Raw genomic sequence first — 25,278 nt, 5'->3', positions numbered from 1 at the left:
GGAGGGGCAGAGAGAGAGGGAGACACAGAATCAGAAGCAGGCTCCAGGCTCCGAGCTGTCAGCACAGAGCCTGATGCGGGGGCTCGAATTCACCAACTGTGAGATCATGACCTGAGCCCAAGTTGGACGCTCAACCTACTGAGACACCCAGTCGCCCCTGACATTTTTTTTTTTTTATATAAGCTCTACCCAGTGTGATAACATCTAACCAGGCTGGATCAAGATATCTACAGAAGGAATTAGGCTCATAGTAACTCCTCTTGGTAAGTAACTTTGTCCTGTTTTGATCCTGTGAATGAAAAACTGATAAGCTTTTTAGAAAACAACAACAACAACAACAACAACAAAAAAAAACAATGTAGGATCACCTCAGCAGATGGACAGCAATTTTGCAGCTACTGGTCACTCTATATGGAAATAAAACTACTTTGTAAATGGTTTTTCTCTTTCCTGCTTGCCAGCAGATTGAATTCTACTGTTACAAAATAAACACACAAAAGTATAGACTCAGGCTTGAAATTAAGCTATTTGTATGACCATATCTGTAAACTATTTGTGTAAGTTCCAGATGTTTTTCTTGTATACAGTCTTTTCAGTAAGAAACACTTTGATTATCTCTAGTATTAATAAAGAGTGCTCCTTTCTTAATGAAGAGTGCTCCTTTCTCTAATAACTGCTGATCCTATATGATTGCTTTAGATCTCCTCTTCAACGGCAGTGCAAAACATTTAACCCTTACGGTAAATGACTAAAGAACATCATTAATCAATATATTCTTGTTATTCTAGGTTCTTAGAGATAGGCTGAGACTAGTCAAAATTTGTGCTGTTGCAACTCTGGGGATACTGGGTAGAGATGGTCCAGATGAATGGAATTTGTGAGCTTAGTAAACCATTTCAAGTCCAGAGTCCATGAAAAGAATCTGCCTGCATGGTTTTATATTTTCGTGTGTTCACTTATTGTCTCAGCAAACATTTACTGAAGACAGTGTCTAGGCTGGACGCTAGAGATAAAAGGGGCACAAGACGCAGTCCCAACGCTCCAAAAGCTTGCAGTCTAGTGGACAAATATTCTCGATTGTGACTTCTTGGGCCCCTGTTTTTCAGCATGTGGCCACCAGAGACACAGAATGTCTTAGGTTCATGAGCCCTTTTGCTTTCTTACTTTCTGTAATACTTATTGCTTATAAAATCCATACATTTTGTTTAGTGGAACATTTGATAAGGGGGCCCCAAACCATCTGAGTAAAGAGAATAATGATATTAGCTACTATTTACTGAGAGCCATGTACCATGCTGACTAGTTTCAGTGCCTTATCTCAGTCCTCAACAGCCCTGCCCAGGAAACCCTCTTATTTTAATATCACTGTTGGGGAAACTGAGGCTTTGGGAAGTTCAGTTAATTGCCTAAATTCACATGGCTAGTTACTATGGCAAAATTTGGAGCCAACAGAGACCTGTCTCACGGAGCATGGTCTAAGCCATTATATGGTATTATAAACATTAAGCTGTATTTTTAATTCTGCATATTTACTCTCTGTAGCCTGACATTTTAAATCTACTCTTTAGTTGAAGGCTTAACTAATAATAGTTTCATTGTGTGTGTATTACTCCTCATGTGAAAACAATTCTTCTGCTTCTAATCAGGGCACTAAAATCGCCTTTCTTCCCCCTAAATGAGTAAGTCATGTAGAATATGCATTTATTAAATTCTCAGTGTGAGTCTTAGGGTATTTCTATAAAGTGACAAGTTCTTTCCACACCATTGCATTCTGTCTTCTTTCCGCATCAGCATCAAGTGCGCCGGAAACGCTGACTCGGGCAGGACAGCTGGAGCAGGTGGCCTACACTCAGGACTCGGCCGCATGACCCACAGCTGCTTTTCCGCTTAGGCTGGGACAGCGGCAGAAAGACCAGACCAGACAGGATCCTCTGATGAGCAGCTCAGGATTTTACATCAGTTCCCTGGAAACGACAGAGGCATTGTCAAGTCTAAAGAGCAGTCTCGGGACATCTGGGTGGCCCAGTCGGTTGAGCGTCTGACTTCGGCTCAGGTCATGATCTCGGGATTCATGGGTTGGAGCCCCCTGATGGACTCTGCTGACGGCTCAGAACCTGGAGCTTGCTTCAGATTCTGGGTCTCCCTCTCTCTGTGCCTCTTCCCCGCTCATGTTCTGTCTGTCTGTCTGTCTGTCTCTCTCTCTCTCAAAATTAAATAAACATTAAGAAAAGAAAAAGGGCAGTCTCAGTGTAAATAGGTTAAGAGATCATCATGCCGATTTCAGACTCTCTTCTGGTCTACTATCATTGGGAGTGGGATTCTGGAAAGAACTTACTTTTCTTTTTTTTAATTTTTTTTTAAATTTTTTTCTTTTAATGTTTTATTTATTTTTGAGACAGAGATAGAGCATGAACGGGGGAGGGTCAGAGAGAGAGGGAGACACAGAATCTGAAGCAGGCTCCAGGCTCTGAGCTGTCAGCACAGAGCCCGACATGGGGCTCGAACTCACGGACCGTGAGATCATAACCTGAGCCGAAGTCAGACGCTTAACCGACTGAGCCACCCAGGTGCCCCAAGAACTTACTTTTCAACCAAACCAGTTACCCACCCCCAGTACATAGAAACAACAAAAAATACCTGTAAAAATATTAACTTTCATTTATTAAATACTCAAATATATTATTTCTATTTTTGTTCCTCTTTGAAAATTATGGAAGAAGTAACTGTAAATTAGATTCCAAGAAAAGAACTGATCTGATACATGAAAACGTCTTAAGAAGAGAGGTTTAGAGGATTCAGCAAAATGCTGAGGAAAGGTAAAACCATACCCTCCAACCCGAGCGAGATGGAAAGACAGAACCCAGCTGCCCAGGCAGAAAGGGGTCAGTCATCCCTTCTTGACTGCATTCATATCTAATGTGATTTGGCTTGAGATTCATCTTTGTTTAATGTTAGCAGGGCCTGTTTTTACATATTTATATAAATATTGTGAATATATGGGCACAATTTTAAAAGGTGACACAAAGGGAGATTTCTGTAAAAGCTTTTCAGAGAGTGGGATTGGTATAGCTGGGACCACAAAGTGTTCGGTCCTGGCACACTGCTCAGGGTTACAGGTAAATATTCTTTTATTCTTCCGTATAACGTAGGGAGGGGAGACAGGTGATGCAGGGGCGGAGGCCAGGGGCTGGTGCTGGCCCAGAATTCTAGGATTTGGTTACAGTTTGGACACAAATGGCAGCAGGATCCTTGGAGAGGTAGGTGACTGTTTCCCAGTCCTTGGGGGGTGGTTGCCTCCTGAGTTTGCGTGGACGACATTGACGAGGAGCTAACTTGCTAGAGCAACTGGGGGTCCCTGAGGGGTGGGGACGTTAGGTCCCTGTGGGATTTCTGTACTGAAAGGTTTGTAAAGAAATTTGTGTATCTTATTTACTTGATTCCAAAAACAACCAGTGAAAAAGAATGAACAAAAATTGCTGAACTTGTCATTTTGTCAGAAGCTGATTCATACCAGGGATGGACACATTGAACTGTGCAAACATATCCATTAATGTCATGAGCTGGGTTTGTTTGTTTGTTTGTTTGCTTGTTTTTCTACATTCAGGCTAGTAAATGTGTTCATTCTTCATTACCCTTAGAGATGAAATTTTGCCTGGATGAGGGAGAATACCTCCCAGGGATGTTTCTAGATTGCCAGATCTAGTCAACTACAGGTTTTCAAAGAATTTTCACAATGCTGGTAAAACATTGGAATTGTGAAATGTAATGATATTTTTTGGTTTCCTTAGTGGTTGTGGTCATAGGCACAAAGAATTAATAAATTGAAACACAGCATTCTGGTCCTCTTTCTTCCACCCGACTGCAATATAAATTATAGCAATCTTATTAAATATGGTGACACAGATACAGTTCATGACGTCCTTTAAAAAGTGTTTTTAGGAGAGTGTAGTGCAGAAAAAAATATGGACTGTGATCCTGGATCTATCACTTTCTGTTAGAAATAGCTACCACATAGGTTCAGACATGGTCAGTGATTTAAAAAAGAAAGCCAATCCTATAGAATTCAAATGATCACCTACTGAAGTACTTTATGAATCATGAGTACAGGAAATGTATTAAGTATGATCTGGTCTACAGGTCATTTTGGAACAATTGGTCAGTATTGGCAGAATACCTTCAGTTTCTAAGACCCATTGTTACATGATTCTAAAAATGAGTAGAATGTAGTAGGCATCACCTGAAACATTGTTAGTCTTAACATCAGGGGATCTCTCATTTTTTGGCGGAAACCTCTGGATGTAAAAAAGGAGAGGTTTTACAACTTGAATACATAAAATTATATTAATACCCATAAAATTAAATCTTCACTTATAATTAATATCTTCATTGGATTATGCCTACAGATTAAAAATTACATCATTATAAATATCATTTGAGAAATACTGCTTATTTCTGCCCTCACATTTCATTAAAATTTTTTTTCAAACCCTTCGTACACATCTAACATGTATACTTCAGAGCATATTTCTGAGTTATCATAGGGTCTGAGTGTCTGTTTTGGGATTCCCAGATGATGATGTCCCTAGATATTTTATTGGAAGAGACAATTCACCCACTTACAAAATAAAAGCATTCTTTTCATTTATACTGTCTTTCTATGTATGTGAGACAGAAGCACGAAGTATAGAGTCTTTAGTCCCAAGTCGGATTTACTAAATCCACATTAAACTGCTTATTGTCTTTTACCAGTGCGACTTCCAAAACTAGTCTCATCAAGTTTATTTCAGGTTGGTATCCTGTCCAAGTAGTATTGTTGGATCAAAGTTGAATGGATTAGAAGAGCTCTTTTAATAAGTGGCCCAGGACTGAAACATAAGACAACCCCTCTTTCGTGAGGGATGATGTTGGGAACGCAAGCCTCACCTTCTTCTCTGGCGTTTCGGAGTGGTTGAATTCCACACGTTTTGCGTTTGTATCACAGAGAGGGATTTGGAAACCTCTTCTTTCGTTTTTCATGTGATCTCTGAGTTAGACCTTCCCAAGCTCTGAAGCCCTGAGGCCGAACACACCAATGGTTTCTCATTTATTTATACTGTCTCTTTCCATCATCTATTTGAGAAGGCCTCAAATAAAAGACACAAGTACAGTTAGGCCATGAAATAAAAATAAAAGATTAAAAGCACTAAGGAAAGCAGAAGAAGAAGGAAAAAAAAAAGGCCTGTGATGATCTAGAAAGAAGCACAGGATAAAATTTTATGTTCACACGTAGGAGAAAAATGTGGTGGAGTACATACTTTGTGTTAAGTGATAAAATGAAGTACACCAGAGTTTCAAAGATGTTATGCCTTATCTATCATAAAATTAGAAAAAACACTCAAAGCATGTGTCCTTTTGGGGGAATATGAAGTGAAGAGTGGGAATCGCCTTCCACATCCGTTTTATATAGTGGATAAGGTGGTTTTTACACAAATGCATTTCATGCTACAACTGCATCATTACTATGGGCACCATGACATTGAATGTCATTCACAGATGGTGATAATCAGCCGACAGGGTCAGGGATCATGCAGTATGGTGATCTAATGTGACAATAGGAGACTTGGAGGACCAGGCAACTGCCTTTGATCTAGTCATTTGGCCTGAAATCCCACTGTAGGAGATTCAAGGCAAACTTAGGCATGATCCGAAAGAAAGGCAGTTGGAGGTAGAAATTTCTGGTGAAAGCTTAGAATGCACATGGATTATGCTGTTGATGGGAAAAGAGACATTTGCTTTGGAACACGCAGGTGAAGCAGTTCCGTGAACTGACCCCATGTTACTAGGCTTTAGCCAATGTTCCCTTTGACTTTCTTAACACTGGAAATGCAGTGGATAAGACAAGTGATTGCCTATTAACTGGTGTGTCAAAGGCACATTCCAGTGATGATGGCTGAGTGAATCGAGACATAGTAGAGCAAAGTGGGGTGCAAACGAAAGAATGAGTCTCCATGCTTGATTTACATAGATCCAATCATTACCTCGAGTACCATATTCCCATTAGTAAGAAAGATGTGGTCCCATGCGATTAAAATGTCATGTTGGAGCACACAATCATCTAAACAAATTGCTAATAACCATGGTAATGATAATAATATACTTTCTAATTTCCATAGCATGTTTGGTGGTGGAAATCTTAGGAGGGATTTTAATATCAATCCTTACAGTAAAGGTCAGCGTAGACAACATTGTGCAAATTCTGTAATAAGATCAGACCTTGTGTCCATGTGGACTTGTATAAAGTGTTCATGTACATCATGTGTAACTGTCGTGAAAGGGTTTGTTCCAAGAATGAAGTTGATCACAACAGATGTGCTTTGTGAGTTGACACATTTCCTTTCCTGACGGTGAAAGGGTGTAGTCAGAGAGCCCGGGATTTGCCCCAGGCTGACCTGGAGCCCTATCTCTACCATGTACTGCTTATGTGAATTTGGCGATTATTCTCTGCCCTCAGTTTCCTCATCCATCAGGTGGGATAACAGGAGGCATTCAGCAGGAGTCATATGAGACTTAAATGAGAGACTGTGAATAAATTACTTGGCATGTTGTCTAACATATAACGGGTGCTGGATATGCAGTGGGTATGCCCTAAGAAGTTGTCCCATTTCAAACCTAAAGGGACAATAGTATCCAGTATGGAGGGTCTGTAGCCAATCATAATGATAGAGCAGAAATTTGCCCAAGGATTCAGCTGTGCTTCTAACTGCTCCAGTGGAAAGTGACCTTCCTGTGCACTGATAGACAAATAACTTGAATTTAGAGGTATTTGTTTCATTTAATGAACTTTTCCCTCACTTTACCACAAAATGAAATTAAAATGTGGGTTTTGTTTTTGTATTTTTGTAGTTTTTCTGTGTATTTAATCCTTAACCCTTTATCTTAATTTCTATTATCCCTAACTTTACCAAGTTTGGGATTCGTGCTTGTATATGGTAGAAAAACAATGGTTGAAAATACGGTCAGAATGTACATAGAAATATAGTTACAGATATGGTTAGTCCTTTTAAATATACTTAGAAATGTCATAAATTTGAAATTCATATTTACATATGAAATAGCTTTATTTACTTCATAAAAGAAAAATTAGAAGAATAAGCTGAGAAATTTGGAGTCAATATTAATGCAGGTTTGAAATACCCACTTAATTGAAAGTGTGGTTGCATTTGGTTAACTTATATTGAATTCATACTGCTTCGTCCTAATAATATGTCTACAACTCAGGCAATTTACCTTAAAACATTTTTTGATTATGAATATATAGAAATGTAATGGACAACTTATTTGTTTTGTGAACTGGTTTCTATTTTATGCATCAGTAAAATGATTGTGGCCATAAAAAAACACTGCTAGTAAGTTTAAAAAAGAATGTTGGAAGAAAAAACATGTTAGTATAATTAGCCAAAATATAGGCACTAATCATATATAATCAAGTACACTATTTAATGCTCAGTTAATTATCACATTGAGAAAGTTATAGGAGTTCAAGATTCCTTCTATCCTGAAAAGAATGAAACTTCCAGAATCTAGCTGAAGAAAAGGGACAGGAGGTAAGCATCCTGTCTTCCTGTCCAATAATTTTCCAAGTAGATCATTTGATTTTGAAGTTCTTTACGATGATGAATCAGAAGTAATCTTATAAAAAAAACCAACTTCCTAACATGAAAACTAGATTCCTTAAATGTATTGACTAGAGGCAAAAATTATGTAAATGCCATATACTTTGAAAAATTAGTCTTGTTTTCTATAACATGCTTTCACAATGAAAAACAAAGTATATGGTTGGAGAAATATAGACTTTCTTAGTATTACAATCAATAAAATACTATTTGCAGTATATGCAAGACGTACAAGTTTAAGACAACCGCATTATGATCTAATTCTATGTATAGCGTGATTAAAAAACTCATTTTTGCTTACAGATTAGTATAAAAATCAGGAACTTTGAGGCACTGTCAGAAATTCTCAAGAATATTTTTTCCTTTTCTTTTCAAAGGAGAAATCAAATTCTTCTTTTCTTTGGAAATTGTCCACAAAATTATTATTCTAACTCCTAACTAGCCCAAAGAGAAAATGTGTTAACGTTTGTGTTTCAGTTGGAAATCAAATTGGAAGGGTTCTACTCTTTACAATTTCAATCACTAATTAACAATCAATGTATAAGCAAGGAACATTCCAGCCCTCAAGTGACATGCCCTTGACAACTATGATGTTTCATTGCATTTTTTCACATTATGTCTACAAGAAACTCCGGAACCATAACTGTTAACATTTTACCAGTTACATGTAATGTTATTTAGCAGGTGAAATCAAAGAAAACTGTGTGTGTGAAAGCAACTTAAGCAGGCTTCCAGGGCAGATTCGAATTTGGGGGAAGATTCTAAGTGTCAAAGTATGGTGTCTTTTTAGTCATGCATCAACTACAACGAAATTCCCGTTAAAATGTGACTTTAGTGAACATTTCTTAAAGCAAACCGAATTCTGAGTAGTGCAATACTTGATAAAGTTAATACGAGCATTTCTGGAAACAATCAATACATTTTTAATAGCCGTTTTGTAAATTTAGCCACATCACTTCTAAATTCAAGGCATTGTAGATAATTTGGAGATGCAGCTTAAAACATCACTCTACTCAAAATCCTGGTGTGATTCAGATGTGAGAGCAAGATGGTCTATAAAATCAGGAATCAAGCAGAAGAAATCCGGTATCAGAAGTGGACATGGGATCCTTATTTGAAGCTAAAAGGCCAATGTGACAGATCAAGTGTGGGTGGAAATAGATTCCCTTTCAACAAGTGACTGTGTATTGTTTCAAAAAATTCCACATTAATCCAGGTGCTGCCCTTAACAGCCATGACTTTGGACAATTTACATAACCCCTTTTCCCATGGAAAGTAACAAAATAAGCAACTCAGAACCCACTGTGGATGAAAGGTCATAGTAAGCACTAACCCTATGCAACTTTTCCTTCCTTTTACTGTGTGTTAGGTGGTTCCAAACCACAGAATGTTTCATTTCTCTAATGTTTTCATTGCAATTGCATTTCTCCCACAGATAAAAATCCTGATGAAGACATTTTCCCCAAGCCCACGATTTTTCTTCCTTCAGCTGATGAAGTAAAACTCCATAATACTGGAACATATCTTTGTCTTCTTGAGGACTTTTTCCCTGACGTTATCACGATAGATTGGAAAGAAAAGAATGGCAAAACAATTCTGAAATCCCAGCAGGGTGACACCATGAAGACTAAGGACACATACATGAAATACACGTGGCTGACCGTGCCTAAAAAGTCAATGGATAAAGAACACAAATGTACCGTCAAACACGAGAATAATAAAGGAGGGGTTAATCGAGAGATACTGTTTCCTTCAATAAACAAAGGTATGTGCATATACACATGATGATAACCTTTCAGAACCCTTTGTTTCAAAGGGAATACCACACCTTGTCTATCAAAAATTAATGGAAAACAAGCAAATAGAAATCTTTCTTTAACGTAGTTACTTTTAACGGTCACATAAATGTCCTGTTACTTCCCCATAGAATTAAAGTAGAAACATACAAAGAAAGAGCACAAGAACAATTCACTTAGCCTTTATCGCCTCAGTTTCATCATCCAAAATATGAAGGTCACAATGATGTTTTTTAGCGTCACTGTATGGATTGAATGAAACAATACGGAGGAAGCACCTAGCAGCCTCACACACAATAAATGCTCAAAAAGAGAGTCCACTTTCTATGATCTTACTTGATAAGGAAATAAGAACAATCGCATGTCTTTTGGGAATGTTCTACTCAATAGTCAAACTCCCTCTTACCTCAATCTGGTCTACTCAAAGTATCACCTTTAAACAGTTACAGGTGACAAAATGCTGCTCCTTTGATGGTGCTGGATTGCAGCTCAAGTAAAAATGGTGATTTGGCTGCTGAGTTTTTAGTATGGTCTTGGGTGTTCCAGATTTGAATTTTATGTAAGACTGTAAGGTGAAATTTGGTAACTGGAGAGGGGTGAGGTTACATGTACAAACATTCTCCCATTGTCCACAATGGATGTATTTCTACCCCTGGGAAATGCTGCCCAGCAAACACTTCCTGCCGTCCGAGCGTGTGCCAGGCCTGGGAGGGAGGCAGGACTGACCACTGTCCCCAGGAGGATCACTACAGTAGGGCGAATACACTTTGCCTAATCACCCAGGGTCCCTGGTGATTCAGACATGGTGTCCTGAAAGAGCCTCACTGGTGCCGAGGCTGGTCATATGTGACAATGGGGGCAGAGCTGAATGTGCCCTGGCCTGGCTGTGAGCCAGGAACTCGCTAGACTCAGAAGTCAAGTCCTGAACATTAATATAAAATGCCCCCAGAGGGCCCATAAGAAGGAACCAGTTTGTACTTGCTCTGTGGTTAACAAGCACTTTTTAAGCAGCAGGGAGCAAACACATAGCAAGACATGTGAAGAGCTTTGCTATATATTTCTGAGGTAAGTCTTTGTCCTTTGTCCTCCGGGAGTGTTAAAAAAGAAAAAGCAAAAAACAAAAACCCACAAACCCCAAATGGCAACACTCAGCTTAAAGCCCCAAGTCACTCCACCAAGACTTAATACCTAACCCAAGTACAATTTCAATGCCCCAGAAGAGTAACCTTTAACCAGTCGACTAGGGAATTTTCCTGGTCAGCACTAAGAAGTTTCCTAATGGACCCCTTCCCTTCTCTGTCAGGGTGACCTTGCCTAAATCAGTGGATTCCTTGCTAAAAATTTCCTTTTTTCTGCTCCTTCTCTATTATAAAAAAGATTTCTTTCCTGTCCTCCTTTGGAGCTCCTGTCTACATGCTAGATGGGATGCTCTCTGATTCATACACTGATTGATGAATACAGCCATTGGATCTTTAACATTTACTTGGTTGAGTTTTTGTTCTTTAACAGGTTTGGCGGAGGCCAGAAGATCCGAAGTGGACCCCCAGAGGCATTCAGAGACAAGGCGAAACACAAGGGTGGTCACTGTGAGCCCTTTGAGTTCACTGTCCTCCTCACCAGTTTCAAGGGCTGCAGGTGAGTTCCTCTTGGTTCGAAGCTCCCCTCTCCTTGCCTTCGGGCTGCTGATCTAATGGGCCTTTCTTTCCAGGACAGGTCAGCTTGGGTTGCAAGGGTTATGCCCAGAGCCCGGTTGAGCCGGTATGTTTATCTGGAACCCTGTGGAACTAGCATATTTGCCCAGAGCTCAGCTGAGCTGGCAGAAAGGTGTGCCTGGAGCCAAGCCCCCAACCTTTCAGACCACACTTCTTCCCCTGCTAGAAAAGTCAGCAAGGTTCCAGGAGAATTGTTGGTGGTGCACACGGAGTCTTCTTGGGTCCTGAACGCAGTAGCCTCTCTTATTGCCCATTCACTAATGTGCACACGATTGTCTCCTTTCGTTTAGAGAAAGGCTACTGGCAACAGGGATCTCAGAGGTAGAAAAAGCCCCAAAAATTGCTGGGCACAGGTCCCACATTTAAAGACCATTAGAGCACTCGCTACCTCAAGAACACTCCTCTGATGGTACAAGTTGGTGAGGGCAGGGGTCGTCGGGTCAGTACTGGGTCACCCATCAACCTCCGGAAAACCTCTTCTGTGCAAGGATGTATACTGTAAAACACACACAATCCCCAATTTGGGTCATATGCCTTTTAGGTGTCAGTTTGGCTCCAAATCTTAGCTCATGGGATCCTCAAGTCCTGAAGGGTCAAGCCCACCACCTTCCAGTACACCTGCTTATTTTTCATCTAAGAACTATGGTCCCAGATGTTAAAGATGTAATTTCCAATTAGATAAGACCACTTAGGAAGGGCACTTAAGAGCAAGGGTTTTACAGTTAAAGACAGTAGGACCCCTCAGTTTAATTAGCAAACAGAAGCTTCCAAAAGATTTTAAAATGTCAAGGTCATTTTTTTGGATGATTCACTGCAAAAGTCTCATGAAAAATTATAGATGGAAGAGGTACTAACAAAAAGTCTGTAAGATTGACGTAATCCTCCTGCTCCGTTCTTTGCTCCTTTGAGCACTCACTCTGGGCTGAAATGATTTTCCACTCAGAAAAGGCTGCACAGTCATAAACAGAAGTCTGCCAACTTAATGGTTTTATACCCCATGTCTGCTTTCAGAGGAGGGCTCCAAATGAGCCTCTCCCAGAGCTGATGAAACTGGGTGATTTTCTGGCAAACTGCCCTGTTATTCCCTTCAACAGCCAAGTGGAAATTCTGGTAAATAGAAGCGCTGCAGAAGGGATCCTAGAAAAAACCGGCAGAAGCCAGCAATGGGTGGAAACTCTTAGGAGAATCAGTTCCTTCCAAATCTCTGCCCACAGTGCGTGGTCTCAGAAGACAATAAACAATTTCCCGTTGTCCCACCTTTCCAAATCCACACCCATTGCTTATGGATCCTTCCTCTCCCAGAGACAGCCGTTGCCTCCTTGCTGGCGTCATCCTGAATCACTGCTCTTAGCTCTCTGCCTGCCTGGGACGTGTGGCTTATGGGTTTCTTCCTCTGGCTGTCCCTGTGGGTGACCCTTGATCTGGGGAGGGTAATATCCTTAGCTTCCTCTCTGCGACCCATCTTACACCCAAGGGGAGTTATTCCATCTGCCAGGAATACTTAAAACTGTGCACCCAGAGGGAAGGAAGCAAATTGAGGCTCATGTGCTTGGATAGGTCCAATCAACCCATGATATCATTTTATGTAAATCTGAGTCTTTGAGACACTGAGAGGAGCTGTCCTGACAAATGTGAACAGAAGTAGAAACGCAGCTCTTGGGTCAATCCAGAGTTCCCCTGTCCCTTCACCCACTGCCACACTTCTCCTAGTTCTGGAAAAGGGTTTATAGATGGTTGGCTTTAGGAAAGCAAAGTCCTTCTTGCAGGAACCTGCATTCTTTCTCTGTCCTCAAAGTGATCCATCTGATCAGGTCCTTGAAATGTAAACACAGCCCACAAATGCCTGGGACTGAAGGAAACTAAGAGAAAGAGGCCTTTTCAAAATACAAACTGCTAAAGGGCTCTTGTGCCTAAACCCTGGCTCAGTGTCCTTCATAATCCCGGGGACACATACAGATCTTAACACTTTCTCCATAAATTACTCCATAAATGTCAGTGACTCAGGGGTCTTTGCGGCAATCTGTGCGTCCACAAATACACGTCGTCAATGTGAGATCTTTTTTCTCTCTGGAGACATTTTCAACATTAGTTTACAAAGAGCTCTATATTTCTTTGGTTTTTAGACAAACACTTGTGAGGACTGGGCATTCTAAAACTCTCGGAAAGATAGAAACTAACCCAAATGTGTTTCGATTTCACATGGTCTGGGAAAATATTCAGTTGTAGGTTTAAATAAAAGAGACATTTCTTTATTGCTTTATCAGCACCAAAATTAAAACTTTCAGGTGCCTGGGTCTACTAAAAGTCAAATAAGTAGATGTGATCTCAGTTACAAAACATTAAAAAAAAGTAGCTTGGGGGAATGATGAACTTTGATGTTTTGTAAGTTTATTTTTCTTATTTTTATACTTCCACTCCAGTTAGTTAGCACATGGTGTTATACTCGTTTCATGTGTACAAAATAGACACTCAGCACTTTGTACTTCACCCTGTGCCCGTCAAGACAAGGGTATTCCTTAACCCCCATCACCTGTTTAATCCATCCTTCCCCAGCATAAAGCTTGTATGTGTAACCTCAGCTAAACTGTTAGGAACAATAGAATAAATGTAAATAAAATTTAAAAAATTTAGATACAGTTTTAGCCTCCCCAAACTTTTTGGAAGGCTAAAACTTTAAAGCTGTGCTGAGTTAGAGCACCTGTTAAATTCAGTTACATTCATTAAATATCTAGATCATTTCCAAGTATGATAAAATAGTTAATTATTAATAAATGAACATAGGGTTATCTACTTTTGGAAACTGAAGATACATTGGGGCCTGCTTGTGAATGTATTTTGTGCTTTACCAAAAGATTGTTTTTTGAAGAAGCACAGGTTTCTAGAAATTATGAAATGTATTCATAAATTTGCCGATCTAAAGAACACTGTTTAACGGTGCACAACTGCTTCCGTATTAGTTTTCATTAAAATTGAAGGTCTCTAGGAGTTAACAGTTCTAATAATTTAATGAGAACTACTAGAAATAATAAGGGAAACAACCCAGAATGCAAAAAAAAGTAAGATGTGTGTTTTCAGTAAGAAAAAGTATGATGAATGGGGTTATATTTTTGAGGGCAAAAAAAGAAAGGAATTTTGTTCTAAAGCAAGGCTGGTCATCTAAAAAGGGTAAACTCAGGACAAATTCTGAATGTAAAGGAGAAAGTGGTTTGTAAAAGGGAATGTTTGGAAAAAAATGTTATACGTGGTCAGGACTGACTCAGTTTGGAAGAAAGGATTTTCAAATCAAAAGTAAGAAGGTGTAGCGTTAGAATTTGGTTTCTCTTTGTCCAAAGTGCAAAGGGTTGGGTTTGTTTATTTGTTTTCTTTAGTGTTTTGGTCAGCTTAAGTCTCTTTGACCTGGTACATTCCAAAAGACATGCTAAACTAATTTGGCTTTATTTGATATGTTAAATTACATGGGAAGCATTGTCAAATAGAAATTCATACTAAGTGTTCTTTACGTTGTGTTTGTAAGATTGTGGCACATGCAGCTAAGTCGATTCTGGTTCTGCCAGACATTTGCGGTCCTGATGTCCTTGAACATGACACCTGTCTGCTTCTGAATCAGAGAAATCAAGGTGTGTAAACAGTGGCAGTGTATTCAAGAAAGAGTCTGGACTAAGGGAACATCAAGACAGTCACTTGGTCCCTCCTGGCTCCATGGCAAAACCATTTTCTTGATTTTTGTTTTTTCATTCTTTTGCCCACCATAGGGCGTTTAAAGTGACTCATGTTATAAACCGACATCAGCGGTAAGACTTCTAGAATAGTACACAATGGTTTGCCATCAATGTCTGATCTGTCGGGTCCACAATCCTGGAAAAATTATTTGTCTCCAAAGGCTCCAGACCTCCTCCCTGGGGACACTTTGAACACCTGCAGCTGGGCTTCACGCCACTGCCACTTAGTGCGGGCTGTCAACATGCCCCGGTTATTGTTTGTACATTTCTGGAAGGTTTAAAGCCTTTCCCTGCAGCGAGGCTGATGCCCTCCCTGTGGCGAAGACACTTTTATTTTTTTATTTTATTTTATTTTATTTTTTTAATGTATGAAATTTATTGTCAAATTGGTTTCCATACAACACCCAGTGCTCATCCCAAAAGGTGCCCTCCTCAATACCCATCACCCACCCTCCCCTCCCTCCCACCCCCCATCAACCCTCAGTTTGTTCTCAGTTTTTAACAGTCTCTTATGCTTTGGCTCTCTCCCACTCTAACCTCTTTTTTTTTTTTTCCTTCCCCTCCCCCATGAGTTTCTGTTAAGTTTCTCAGGATCCACATAAGAGTGAAACCATATGGTATCTGTCTTTCTCTGTATGGCTTATTTCACTTAGCATCACACTCTCCAGTTCCATCCTCGTTGCTACAAAAGGCCATATTTCATTTTTTCTCATTGCCACGTAGTATTCCATTGTGTATATAAACCACAATTTCTTTATCCATTCATCAGTTGATGGACATTTAGGCTCTTTCCATAATTTGGCTATTGTTGAGAGTGTTGCTATAAACATTGGGGTACAAGTGCCCCTATGCATCAGTACTCCTGTATCCCTTGGATAAATTCCTAGCAGTGCTATTGCTGGGTCATAGGGTAGGTCTATTTTTAATTTTCTGAGGAACCTCCACACTGCTTTCCAGAGCGGCTGCACTAATTTGCATTCCCACCAACAGTGCAAGAGGGTTCCCATTTCTCTACATCCTCTCCAGCATCTATAGTCTCGTGATTTGTTCATTTTGGCCACTCTGACTGGCGTGAGGTGATATCTGAGTGTGGTTTTGATTTGTATTTCCCTGATAAGGAGCGACGTTGAATATCTTTTCATGTGCCTATTGGCCATCCGGGTGTCTTCTTTAGAGAAGTGTCTATTCGTGTTTTCTGCCCATTTCGAAGACACTTTTAAAAAGTGTGTTTCCCCCTTGGGGCACATCTTCTGTGATCTCCAGGGACCAAGGCTCCTATCTTACTGGGAAACTCATAGGAACCTTAAGGAAAACCTTGCAAACTTCTTGACATTCTCTCAGAGTACAACCTTCTGTTGATCCTTGTGTCACATGCTAGTCTATCCAGCTGGTGTACGTCTACCATGTCTTATGCTCAAGCCTGTCACTACCAGCTTATGGAAGCCTTCCAGGATTATAGTTAAAAGGATCCTGTAGATCACAGTTACAGCCTGGTGATTAGGTATTTTGGACTCGTCATCAGAGGAAGAGAGCCCTCAAACCCCCAGTAGAAGAGGGACCTTACCAAGTGCTCCTGCTGTAACACTAAAAGGTATTGAGCCTCAGGTGCACATCACACAGCTCCAGTCTCTATCTGATACTGGGTCCTGCACAGACATTGGACATTTCTGAGTCAAATTGAAAGAAAGTGATGTAGCCGACATGCAGGTAGGGTGTTTTTGCCCAAGACAATGGATCAAGATCTCACACTTCTACCAAATGTGAAAACTTTTCACCTTCTTTTCTTTCCAACGAACGGCCTGGAAGGATAACTCCATCATCTCTATCTCCCAGGTCACAGCCAAGGGGGGTAACCTTTGGAATTTATGGCAAGCTTTTATTTCAGACTAGGAGAAAATCTAGCCCTGTTTCTACCTTTTCTCAAGCTAAAGAAGACATCTCAATGGTTGACGACCCTCAGTTCACACCCTGAGTTAGAAGGAACCTCCCAGGAAGCTTTCGTGACCAAGATTCACTCTTTTGGTGAGACCCTACTTCCAGGTTAGGGATCAAGGTTAATGAGGTTTGAGCAAGACCTTCTCCTTCGTTCTGAAAATTGTTGCAGAATCTCTTACTAAAGCAATGGCTGCTTAACAAATATCCTTAGACTCTGACCAAAGTAATTCTTGAAAATAAGATAGCCCTTGATGATCTCTTAGCTGAGCAAGGCTGGGTCTGTCCTCTAACCAAGACCACCTGCTCTACCCTGATTAACAGTTCTGGGGAAGTTAAAACTCAACAACGTCAGATGACTGAGCAAGCCACTTGGTAAAAAATGCGACTGCTTCAGCGGAGACTTTCTTAATTATTTGATTTTCATAGCTTTGTGTCTTGGGGACCATGGCCTCAAATTGCACTCCAAACATTGGAACTGTCTTGTTTATGGTAATCATAATAATATTCCTGGTGTGTAATGTTCTCTCTAAAGCTCCAAGTGTAAGTTCAGAGCTGGTAACCTACAAACAAATGATCTCTCTAAGACTGGAACATCCAAAAAGAACAAAGAGAACAACCCACTCAAAAATTGTAAACCTGAAGTGGTAACCTGTGAACATTACAGGGTGAAGCCAAAAGGTCATGACCTGTGAGTATCACACAGAAGGACAACAAATATGTCTCAGAGCTGCTGCTGAGAGTAATGTTAATGCCTCCCATTTTGATCTCATCTCTCAGTTAAGCTGAGAGTCTGATCAAAAGGCTGGGCTGTTAAAAAGAAAACCACAGACTCAAAATGGCCTCACTCAGCTCCAGACCCCAAGTCAGTAAATCAAGACTTCATCCCTGCCCAGCTATAGTTTCAACGCCCAGAACTTTGCCTTTAACCAGGGCATGGAATTTCCTGGTCCGCACTAGAAAGTTTACTGGCTGACCCCTTCTCTTCCCCTTAGGATGGTGACCTTGCCTGAAATAATGGATTCCTTGCTAATAACTTCTGTTTCCCTCCCTTTCAATCTTGAAAGACTTCTTTTCTTATGGCTCCTGGGAGCTCCCCTCTACTTGTCGAATAAGATGCTCCCTGATTCATAAATAGATCCGTTACCAGCCAATTAGATCTTTAAAAGGTACTCATTTGAATGTTTATTATTTCACAGATTCTTTGTCCGATGAGCAAATCAGGGTCAAGCAATTACCTTTGCTGTCACCTGGGCTCTGATGAAGAGCACGCAGCATTGTATCAGTGGCAATGTTTGCTGTTGAAAACATAGCATGGATGAATTTATTTCTACACTTACTGTATTTTTTATATCCTTTCCTAAAAGTAACGAAAGTAACATTACACAGACAGCTCTAACTGTTCATATCTATAGCTAAGACACAGAGAGGAAACAAATGGGCAAAACTTAAATTTAATGTAACCGCTGGGCTGAAGTGTCTGTTAGGTTTTCATTTTTCCAGGGAGTGGAGAAAAGTAACAAGTGTAGTAAGTTCCCTGGTGATGACGAGGGTAAGGGGGCAGTTCCTGGTTACGACGTGTCTTGCTGGGCACTTATTTCTGCAACGAATGTCTCCCAAGGTCTTCTTTTGACAACAAAGCTAACGAGGGCATTTCTGTTAATGCAATTCTGCAGCAGATTTCTAGTGCTGTTTCTTGTAAGATTTTTGTTGTTCTGTTTGTGATAAAAGCTTGTATATGTATATATATATATATATGCATGAAAACACAGAACAATGAAGTGACACTGAGAAGAGATAAAAGTCATCTTGCCCAAGCATGACCAGCCACGACTAAGAAAGAGCACATAGGACACGTACAAATTTTATTATGAAAAGTTGTTACCTTACTGTCTTTACTTTAATCAATGCGTGATGATAAGAGATTTTTACTTATCTTTTTAAAAAGCTTTTATTTTAATTTCAGTTAGTTAACATAGAGCGCTCTATTAGTTTCAGGTGCACAGTATGACTCAAGTCACTGTTTGGAAAAGAAAGAGACATTTAGGGCACTTTAAAGTCAGCTCTTGAGGATATATTAACCTTTAACATAATTACGCTAACATTTTCCTTCTTGGAATTCACCCGAAAGTTTAAACCTCAAACCTGTTTTTTTAAGAGTGCCCAAAATTAGGTTGTGCGGAGTCCATAAAATTGTATGTGTGCTGGGTGGTTTTTATTTGTTTTGTTTTGTTTTGTTTTCACTGTAGATAAATACAACTCTCACCTTAGGTTTTATATATTCAGAGAGCTGATATTGATATGTGTTGGCCTGCAAGTTCCTGTCCCAGAAAAGAAGTGCACTGGGATCCTGAGTCTGTGTAATAAAATGGTCATTAGCTAAGAGTGATGATTATGTCTGGGAGAGATGATGTCTGAGACTCCACAATGGGGGAGTTGTATTCAATTTGTATGAATTGTTGTACAAGGGACGTTCCACATGCTGTAGCTCATCTAACCCCCCACCTCCGACCCTGAGTGCCGGCTCTGCCCGTCACTGGTATGATTCTCAGCAAGGTACTTATTGACTCTAAATCCTATTTCCTTACGTGTAACATGGATTCCTCCAAATCCAGCTCATGTCAGTGTCACCAGGATCAGATGAGATAACGCACGTGAACTTTCACAGAGTGCCTGGCACAGGAATAACCATCTAAGGGTACTGGCTTTCATTAGCCTTGTTGTCATGTCCACAAACACCTCCACTCTAGAAAATCATGTGCGGGACTTGCGGTTACCGGGGTGTGCATGATTTGGAAAGGTAAGGCTGCTTCCGTTTTTACATGGGAAATTGACCTAAACCAGCCTCCTTCCAACGTGTAAGATTCTGCTGTGGATTCTCGGGTTGGACGATATCGTTTTGGTGGCCACGCTTCATGTGAGCGGTGTGTGCTCAGGTCTTTACAGCAGCCACTGTTTCTGGTTGGTTTTCCTTTCGACAAGTATTTACAGAACACCTGCTTTGCCGCAGGCACTGTGTTAGGAGCTGTGAGCCCAGAAGGAAAACAAGATAATCTTAGATATTACCCTCCAGTTGTGAGAAAAAAAAGGAAAAAAAATCATGAACTTCAATGTATCCATGTGCAGAAATACCATATATGAATTGATCTGCTCAGTCACAAAGAATCAGAGCAATGTTTTCTGGAATTGTGGGGCTCCTATTTGTAATGGCTGTCTCCAGTCTGTTGACAGATTCTATCTGCCTGTCTGTCTGTCTCTCTCGCTATCCATCCATCAAACTATCCACGACACAGATACGTGTCAAAGAATGGATATGAACAACGGAATAATACTTGCTTTCATTTCTTTTAGAGCTCGCCACTATTAACTACACAAAAGCTTCTCGGAAGGATAAAAATGGTAAGTTCTTCTATGTTTGTCTTTTTGTTATGCTACAGCATTTACCTTCTGATCAACTTAACTTTTGAACTTCCCTGGCTTCAAGGAGAAATATCACAATGGTTGGATCTTGCAAAATAGACTTAGTGACAGCTGAAGTCTCCATCATTTCCCAGGAGTCGCCTTCACACAGTAAATTCTGGCTTGGGAATGAGAGGACTATAAAGTAGGGGTGCAGTGAGGGGCTCTGAAGTCTTTCAACAATGGATTTCATTCGTTTCTGTGGTCTTTGTTTCTACGAACTGAGGAAAACATGGTATCAAGTAGCTTTTAGAGTTTTTTTTTAAATCTTTGTATTTGTTGGTAGTTAATAATATGAACTGACACTGAGAGGTTCTTGTACAGAAGGCATTGTGTGTACTTTGAACGGGTTTTGTTTAATTCTGTTAATACTCACTACAAAGTATTTTGTTCTCACGTTACAAATGAGGACAGTGAACTAAAATTAGCTAAGTCCCTTGTGCCCTGCGACACAGCAAGATCCGGGGCTTCAACCCAAATCATCTGAATCAAGAGTTCATACACTGACTCAATTTTTATTCTTCCTCTAAATCCCAAAGCCAAGGCCCTGAAACAGGCTGCCCAGGGGAGGGGGTGTGATGGCAGGACTTCGTGTGCCAGAATCCAGACTTAAACCCCAGTCTTTAATTATTACTTGTAGAAATATGGGCAGATTATTTGCATTTTCTGAGCCAACCACAAATGACACAAATAACACCCAGCTCAGTTATGGAAAACATAAGGCCCCGCATGTGGAATGTCTAGCTTAGGGTATCTCATTTAGCTGCTACATAATAAGACTTGTGAGTACATTCTAAGTATAAGTAGTAGTTCCTAGCTCTTTCTCCACACATATGCACAAAGGAAATGATGAAGACCATTGGCTCTAGTCCTGCTGATTTGTCCTCATGTCCAATATCAAGGGGCTCCTGGACTCTGTCTACTCGTCATCATCTTCCTTATCATCATCCAACTTTACATTTATCCATAATCATTGGGTGTCTTGGGTATTCATTGCATGTAGAGATCCAGGATTACAGAGTAGCTGAGAATGTGTCCTGAAACACCAGGTTGCTGAGATTGAAATCTGGCCTCTCGTACTTACTAGTTGTATGAAATCAGGCAAATTGCTTCTCTCTCTGTCCTCAGTTTATGTGAGAATGGGAATGAAAATAATAACCTCATCTGTTATTAAAAATTAAATACAATTAGGGTTTCACATGCACAGTTCTGAAGTAACATTTAAGTTGTGGTTAATGGATATTGCCTATTATTCTTACCTGGGGACATGGGGGAATGAAGAAATGCTAGAAGCTATTTATCACCAATGCTTGTTTTTCCCCATTGGATTCATTCATTCTAAACACAACCTATTTTTTAATACTTTGGAATGTTCTAAGTGAATTTTAAAGGTTTTTTTTTATTTTGTTTTTGTTTTTGTTTTTTTACTAACTTGGTCTGCGAACCAGATTCTGAGTAGTCTTGGGGGTGGTGTTAGTGGTGATGGTGGTGTAGATGTTTACTCTCCAGTTGTACTGGTGAGAGAGTCACTTCAACCCAGGACATCAGAAATGTGTGTTGTGACCCAGCTCCCAAACTAAGTCCTCGCCTTTCCAAAGAACAGGTGAAACTAACTGATGGCTTCTTTTAGACCCCCGGCAGGTGCAGCTCGCGAACACCTCTGCCTACTACACGTACGTCGTCCTCGTCGTCAAGAGCATGGTCTACACCGTCATCATCGCCATCTGTCTGCTTGGGAGACCAGCACTCTGTGACAATGGGAAGAGTTTCTAACCCATGGTGGCACCAAGGGTCCACTTTACTCCTTGACTATTGTCACTAAAAGAGTCTGTTGAGGATCTAGAGGGGCTTTCTCTCTGCATTTGGGTTATTTCAGTTCACATGTTTCTTTTTCTATGTGTCATCATTGCAGAACAGGTTTACAAACCACTAGGCAGACAGGAAATGTCACTCTGCATGGAGAACAATTTCTACCATGACTCAGGGGCGGGGCCGGGGGCACCCACGGGGGCGTCAGCACCGCTGTCTCCTTCATGTCTACCAGCCCGTCAGCCACTCAGCACCCTCGCCTCTGAGTACAGCCGGCGTGCAGCTTCCATAGCGGCCCCTGGGGCTCTGTATCAAGATAACTGCCTGGAGGCCTTTTATTTTACATTTCTGGAAGTCTTCCTCCTTGCTACCTGAACTTTGTGCTATTTTTCATAACAGACCTAATAAAAGCAATCACAAGTTTACTTTCGCCTCTGTGGACATTTATTTGGTGAGACCTGAGTACAAAGCCATGGACAGCATGACAACTGAGCCTTCACATTCAGCATTGATGTACTCGTGGTCAATTCCACATCTCTAATTCTTTCCCTAAGATAGTCCTTGTGATGCCTTCTTTGGGGGCACTGGCCCCAGGGGAACCACAAACAGTGAAGGTGCCCAAGTCATTTCTCCTTGAAAGGTGAGCAGTTTCAGACTTATTTAGTTTAAGACTCTCCCTTGGTGACAGTTTAATAAGTCACAAGCCTGCAGGGCATGCTCAGGGCACCGGTGTCAGACCTGGACCAGTGTCTCATGTGCACCGTGTTCCCTGATGTCACAAGAACCCCATGAGAGCTGCAGTAACACGGGAAAGGGAGAGTGCTGGAGGGTTTAAATGCTTGGACTCTGAATCCCAGGAGCCTGGGATTAAATCTTGGGTCTATAGCTATTAGAACTTTCTGTGCCTTAATTTTCTCATTTGTAAAATGGACTTACAGTAACACGTCTCCAGGAGTCGTGTGGATGAGCTGAGATATTAGTACATGCAAGTCCCCAACAGTATCAGCATCTACTGTTGGCAGCTCCACTTTAGAAATAATAGAGAACATGCACTCACGTGTACACACACACACACACACACACACACGTGTATATATTTCTACAAACATGAATATAAAGCAAAATGTTCAGTGTGTGGTAAGTGGGTAAAAAACTAAATGTATATTTTCTATTTTCGGTAATGAATGCACTTACAGTAAAAGCTTGCATATATTAGAACAAAAACAATGCCTCATTTAAAATTGGAAAGGATTTTTTTTTGTTTATTTGCAATCAGCTTCAGTTTCTGTGACACAGGTGGCTTTGGAGACCAAATACAGGTTCCCAAGGGGAAACAACACAGGACCCACCAGATATAAGGAAGAGGAAATTTAATTTCCATCTACTTGATTCTCAGGAATTTGACCAGACCTCTTTAGGGCAAATACCTGGGCCTCTACTTAGAGATCTAGAACTGTTTCTGTGTATGGAAAGCACAGAGGCAAAAGGGAGACTAGCAAATGACCCAGAGCCGTGTGGGCTGATTTCAGGGCCGGGCACTCCTAGCCAGTGTCCCCTGTGGTTTCCAATCCTCAGCCCCTCCCTTCCCCAACCCAACCTGGGCAGCCCTGCGGGCTCTGTTCTGCACTGGCAGGTGCAGAGAGGGGGAGGGCGGTGGTGCAGGGGACAGTGTGGGGGGCAGGAGGGTGCTGGTGCGGAGGTGGGGTTTTCTTTTCTCGGGCTTTTTTTGTCTATGTGCTCTGTCAAATGTGGTTGATTGGTGGAAAATGTTTGAAGTCAAACCGGCCCCCACTGGTTGGGACTGTGCAAAGGGTAGTAGGTTTTGTCAGATAAAATAAGGGCAGTTAGACCACAGCCAAGTTTGCTCTTTTCCACAAGGCCATGGCTGATGAAAAGAAAATATCCATCTGCACAGACGTAAGACTGCTGTCAAACATACTCCTAGGCTGTGGTCGAGGGGTTCCCCTGTTTTATATCAAGTTCATTCCAAGTAGCTGCTTCATGAGTTGGGAATCGTATGACCAGGACTGTTGAGACACTGAAACTTCAGTCCGGTCCAATGACAGTATTCTGAAGGACACAGCACGCAGACTTCTTCTAGCCCTCGAAGGGTCTGTACTTTTCTATGGCATGTGATTTATTGAGGCTCCTATTTTTCAGTCTCATTTCTTGGTGTAGACAGGTTTCCAGAAGACCAGTGCCCATGAACCTATGAGCACAGGTAGACTGAGGACATCACAACAGAGGTGCTTCTATCCTCACAAGAACACAGACATAGGGAAGCTCTGAGTCTACTGTGTAATTGAATGTCATATATTGACTCATCTAAGTCCCTCTACAGGACAGATGACTGTAGAGTTGAGCTTCATTAGAGCAAGCTTAATATAAGACAGGCACATCAGCTAGGTGGGATGGGGGTCCAGCAGAGGAGGGTTGTTTAGCAATGTGAACCCAAGAGTAAGTGTCCCCACCCCCACCCCACCGGAACATGGTACAGAGAGGGGGCCCAGTCCTGAGACCCAATCTGACCAGTCCTTGGAGAAACAAAACTCTATTGTTGAGGCCGCTGCTTTAGGCTTTCAAGGTTTGACTTACTGCACATTCTCACCATAGATTTCATTTCCCTCCTTCTGTGCTTGAGAGCAAACTTCTGGGTGAGCTTTGGCTTCCATGAACATGGGCCACATGCTATTGGTTCAGCTCAGGGTAAATTATACACTGACATCCAGCTTAGGCATCATCTGTGGGCCTGTTATATATGTGACTCCACTCCTGAGACAGGGGAATCTAAATCTGACCACACCACTGAGTTGCTGAGATTTGAGTCCAAAGTCCAGAATCTGCAGACATTCCTCACCCCTTTCTCCACCATAAGATGCTCTTTCTGGCTAAGCCTCAGGTTCCCCCAGCCCTCTTGATGGCACTTCTGTCACTCGGTCCATTCTTAGAACAAGCCTAGACGGAGCTGATCTGACCTGCACAAATGCACATTTGACCCTGTCGTTACACCCTGTAGTTAATTCCTGAGGAAACATCTCTGACAAAAAAAATAATACTTCTTTTCCATTATGTACCTTAGCCTTCCAAAAAATAGAAGAAAATCTAAATGTCTGAGAGCAGAAGAAAAGTTAAATAATTATTTTACGTCCATGAAATAATCGGCGGTCATTTCAAATTATGTGTGTAGTTTACACATCAT

At 41.0% G+C, this 25,278-nt stretch overlaps 1 gene segment (V, D, J or C); it reads left to right on the top strand.

The window, feature by feature from the left end:
• Positions 1–3,177: 3,177 nt before the first annotated feature.
• On the top strand, positions 3,178–22,504 carry LOC113592428 (T cell receptor gamma constant 2-like). The segment is given in 5 exon segments: positions 3,178–3,257; positions 9,088–9,417; positions 10,958–11,083; positions 20,163–20,210; positions 21,901–22,504. Coding segments are annotated over 4 exon segments (462 nt in total).
• The last annotated feature ends 2,774 nt before the right edge of the window (positions 22,505–25,278 follow it).

The sequence above is a fragment of the Acinonyx jubatus genome, chromosome A2, assembly GCF_027475565.1.
Source record: "Acinonyx jubatus isolate Ajub_Pintada_27869175 chromosome A2, VMU_Ajub_asm_v1.0, whole genome shotgun sequence".
NCBI lineage: Eukaryota > Metazoa > Chordata > Mammalia > Carnivora > Felidae > Acinonyx > Acinonyx jubatus.
This window is presented reverse-complemented; position numbering and strand designations above follow the sequence as displayed.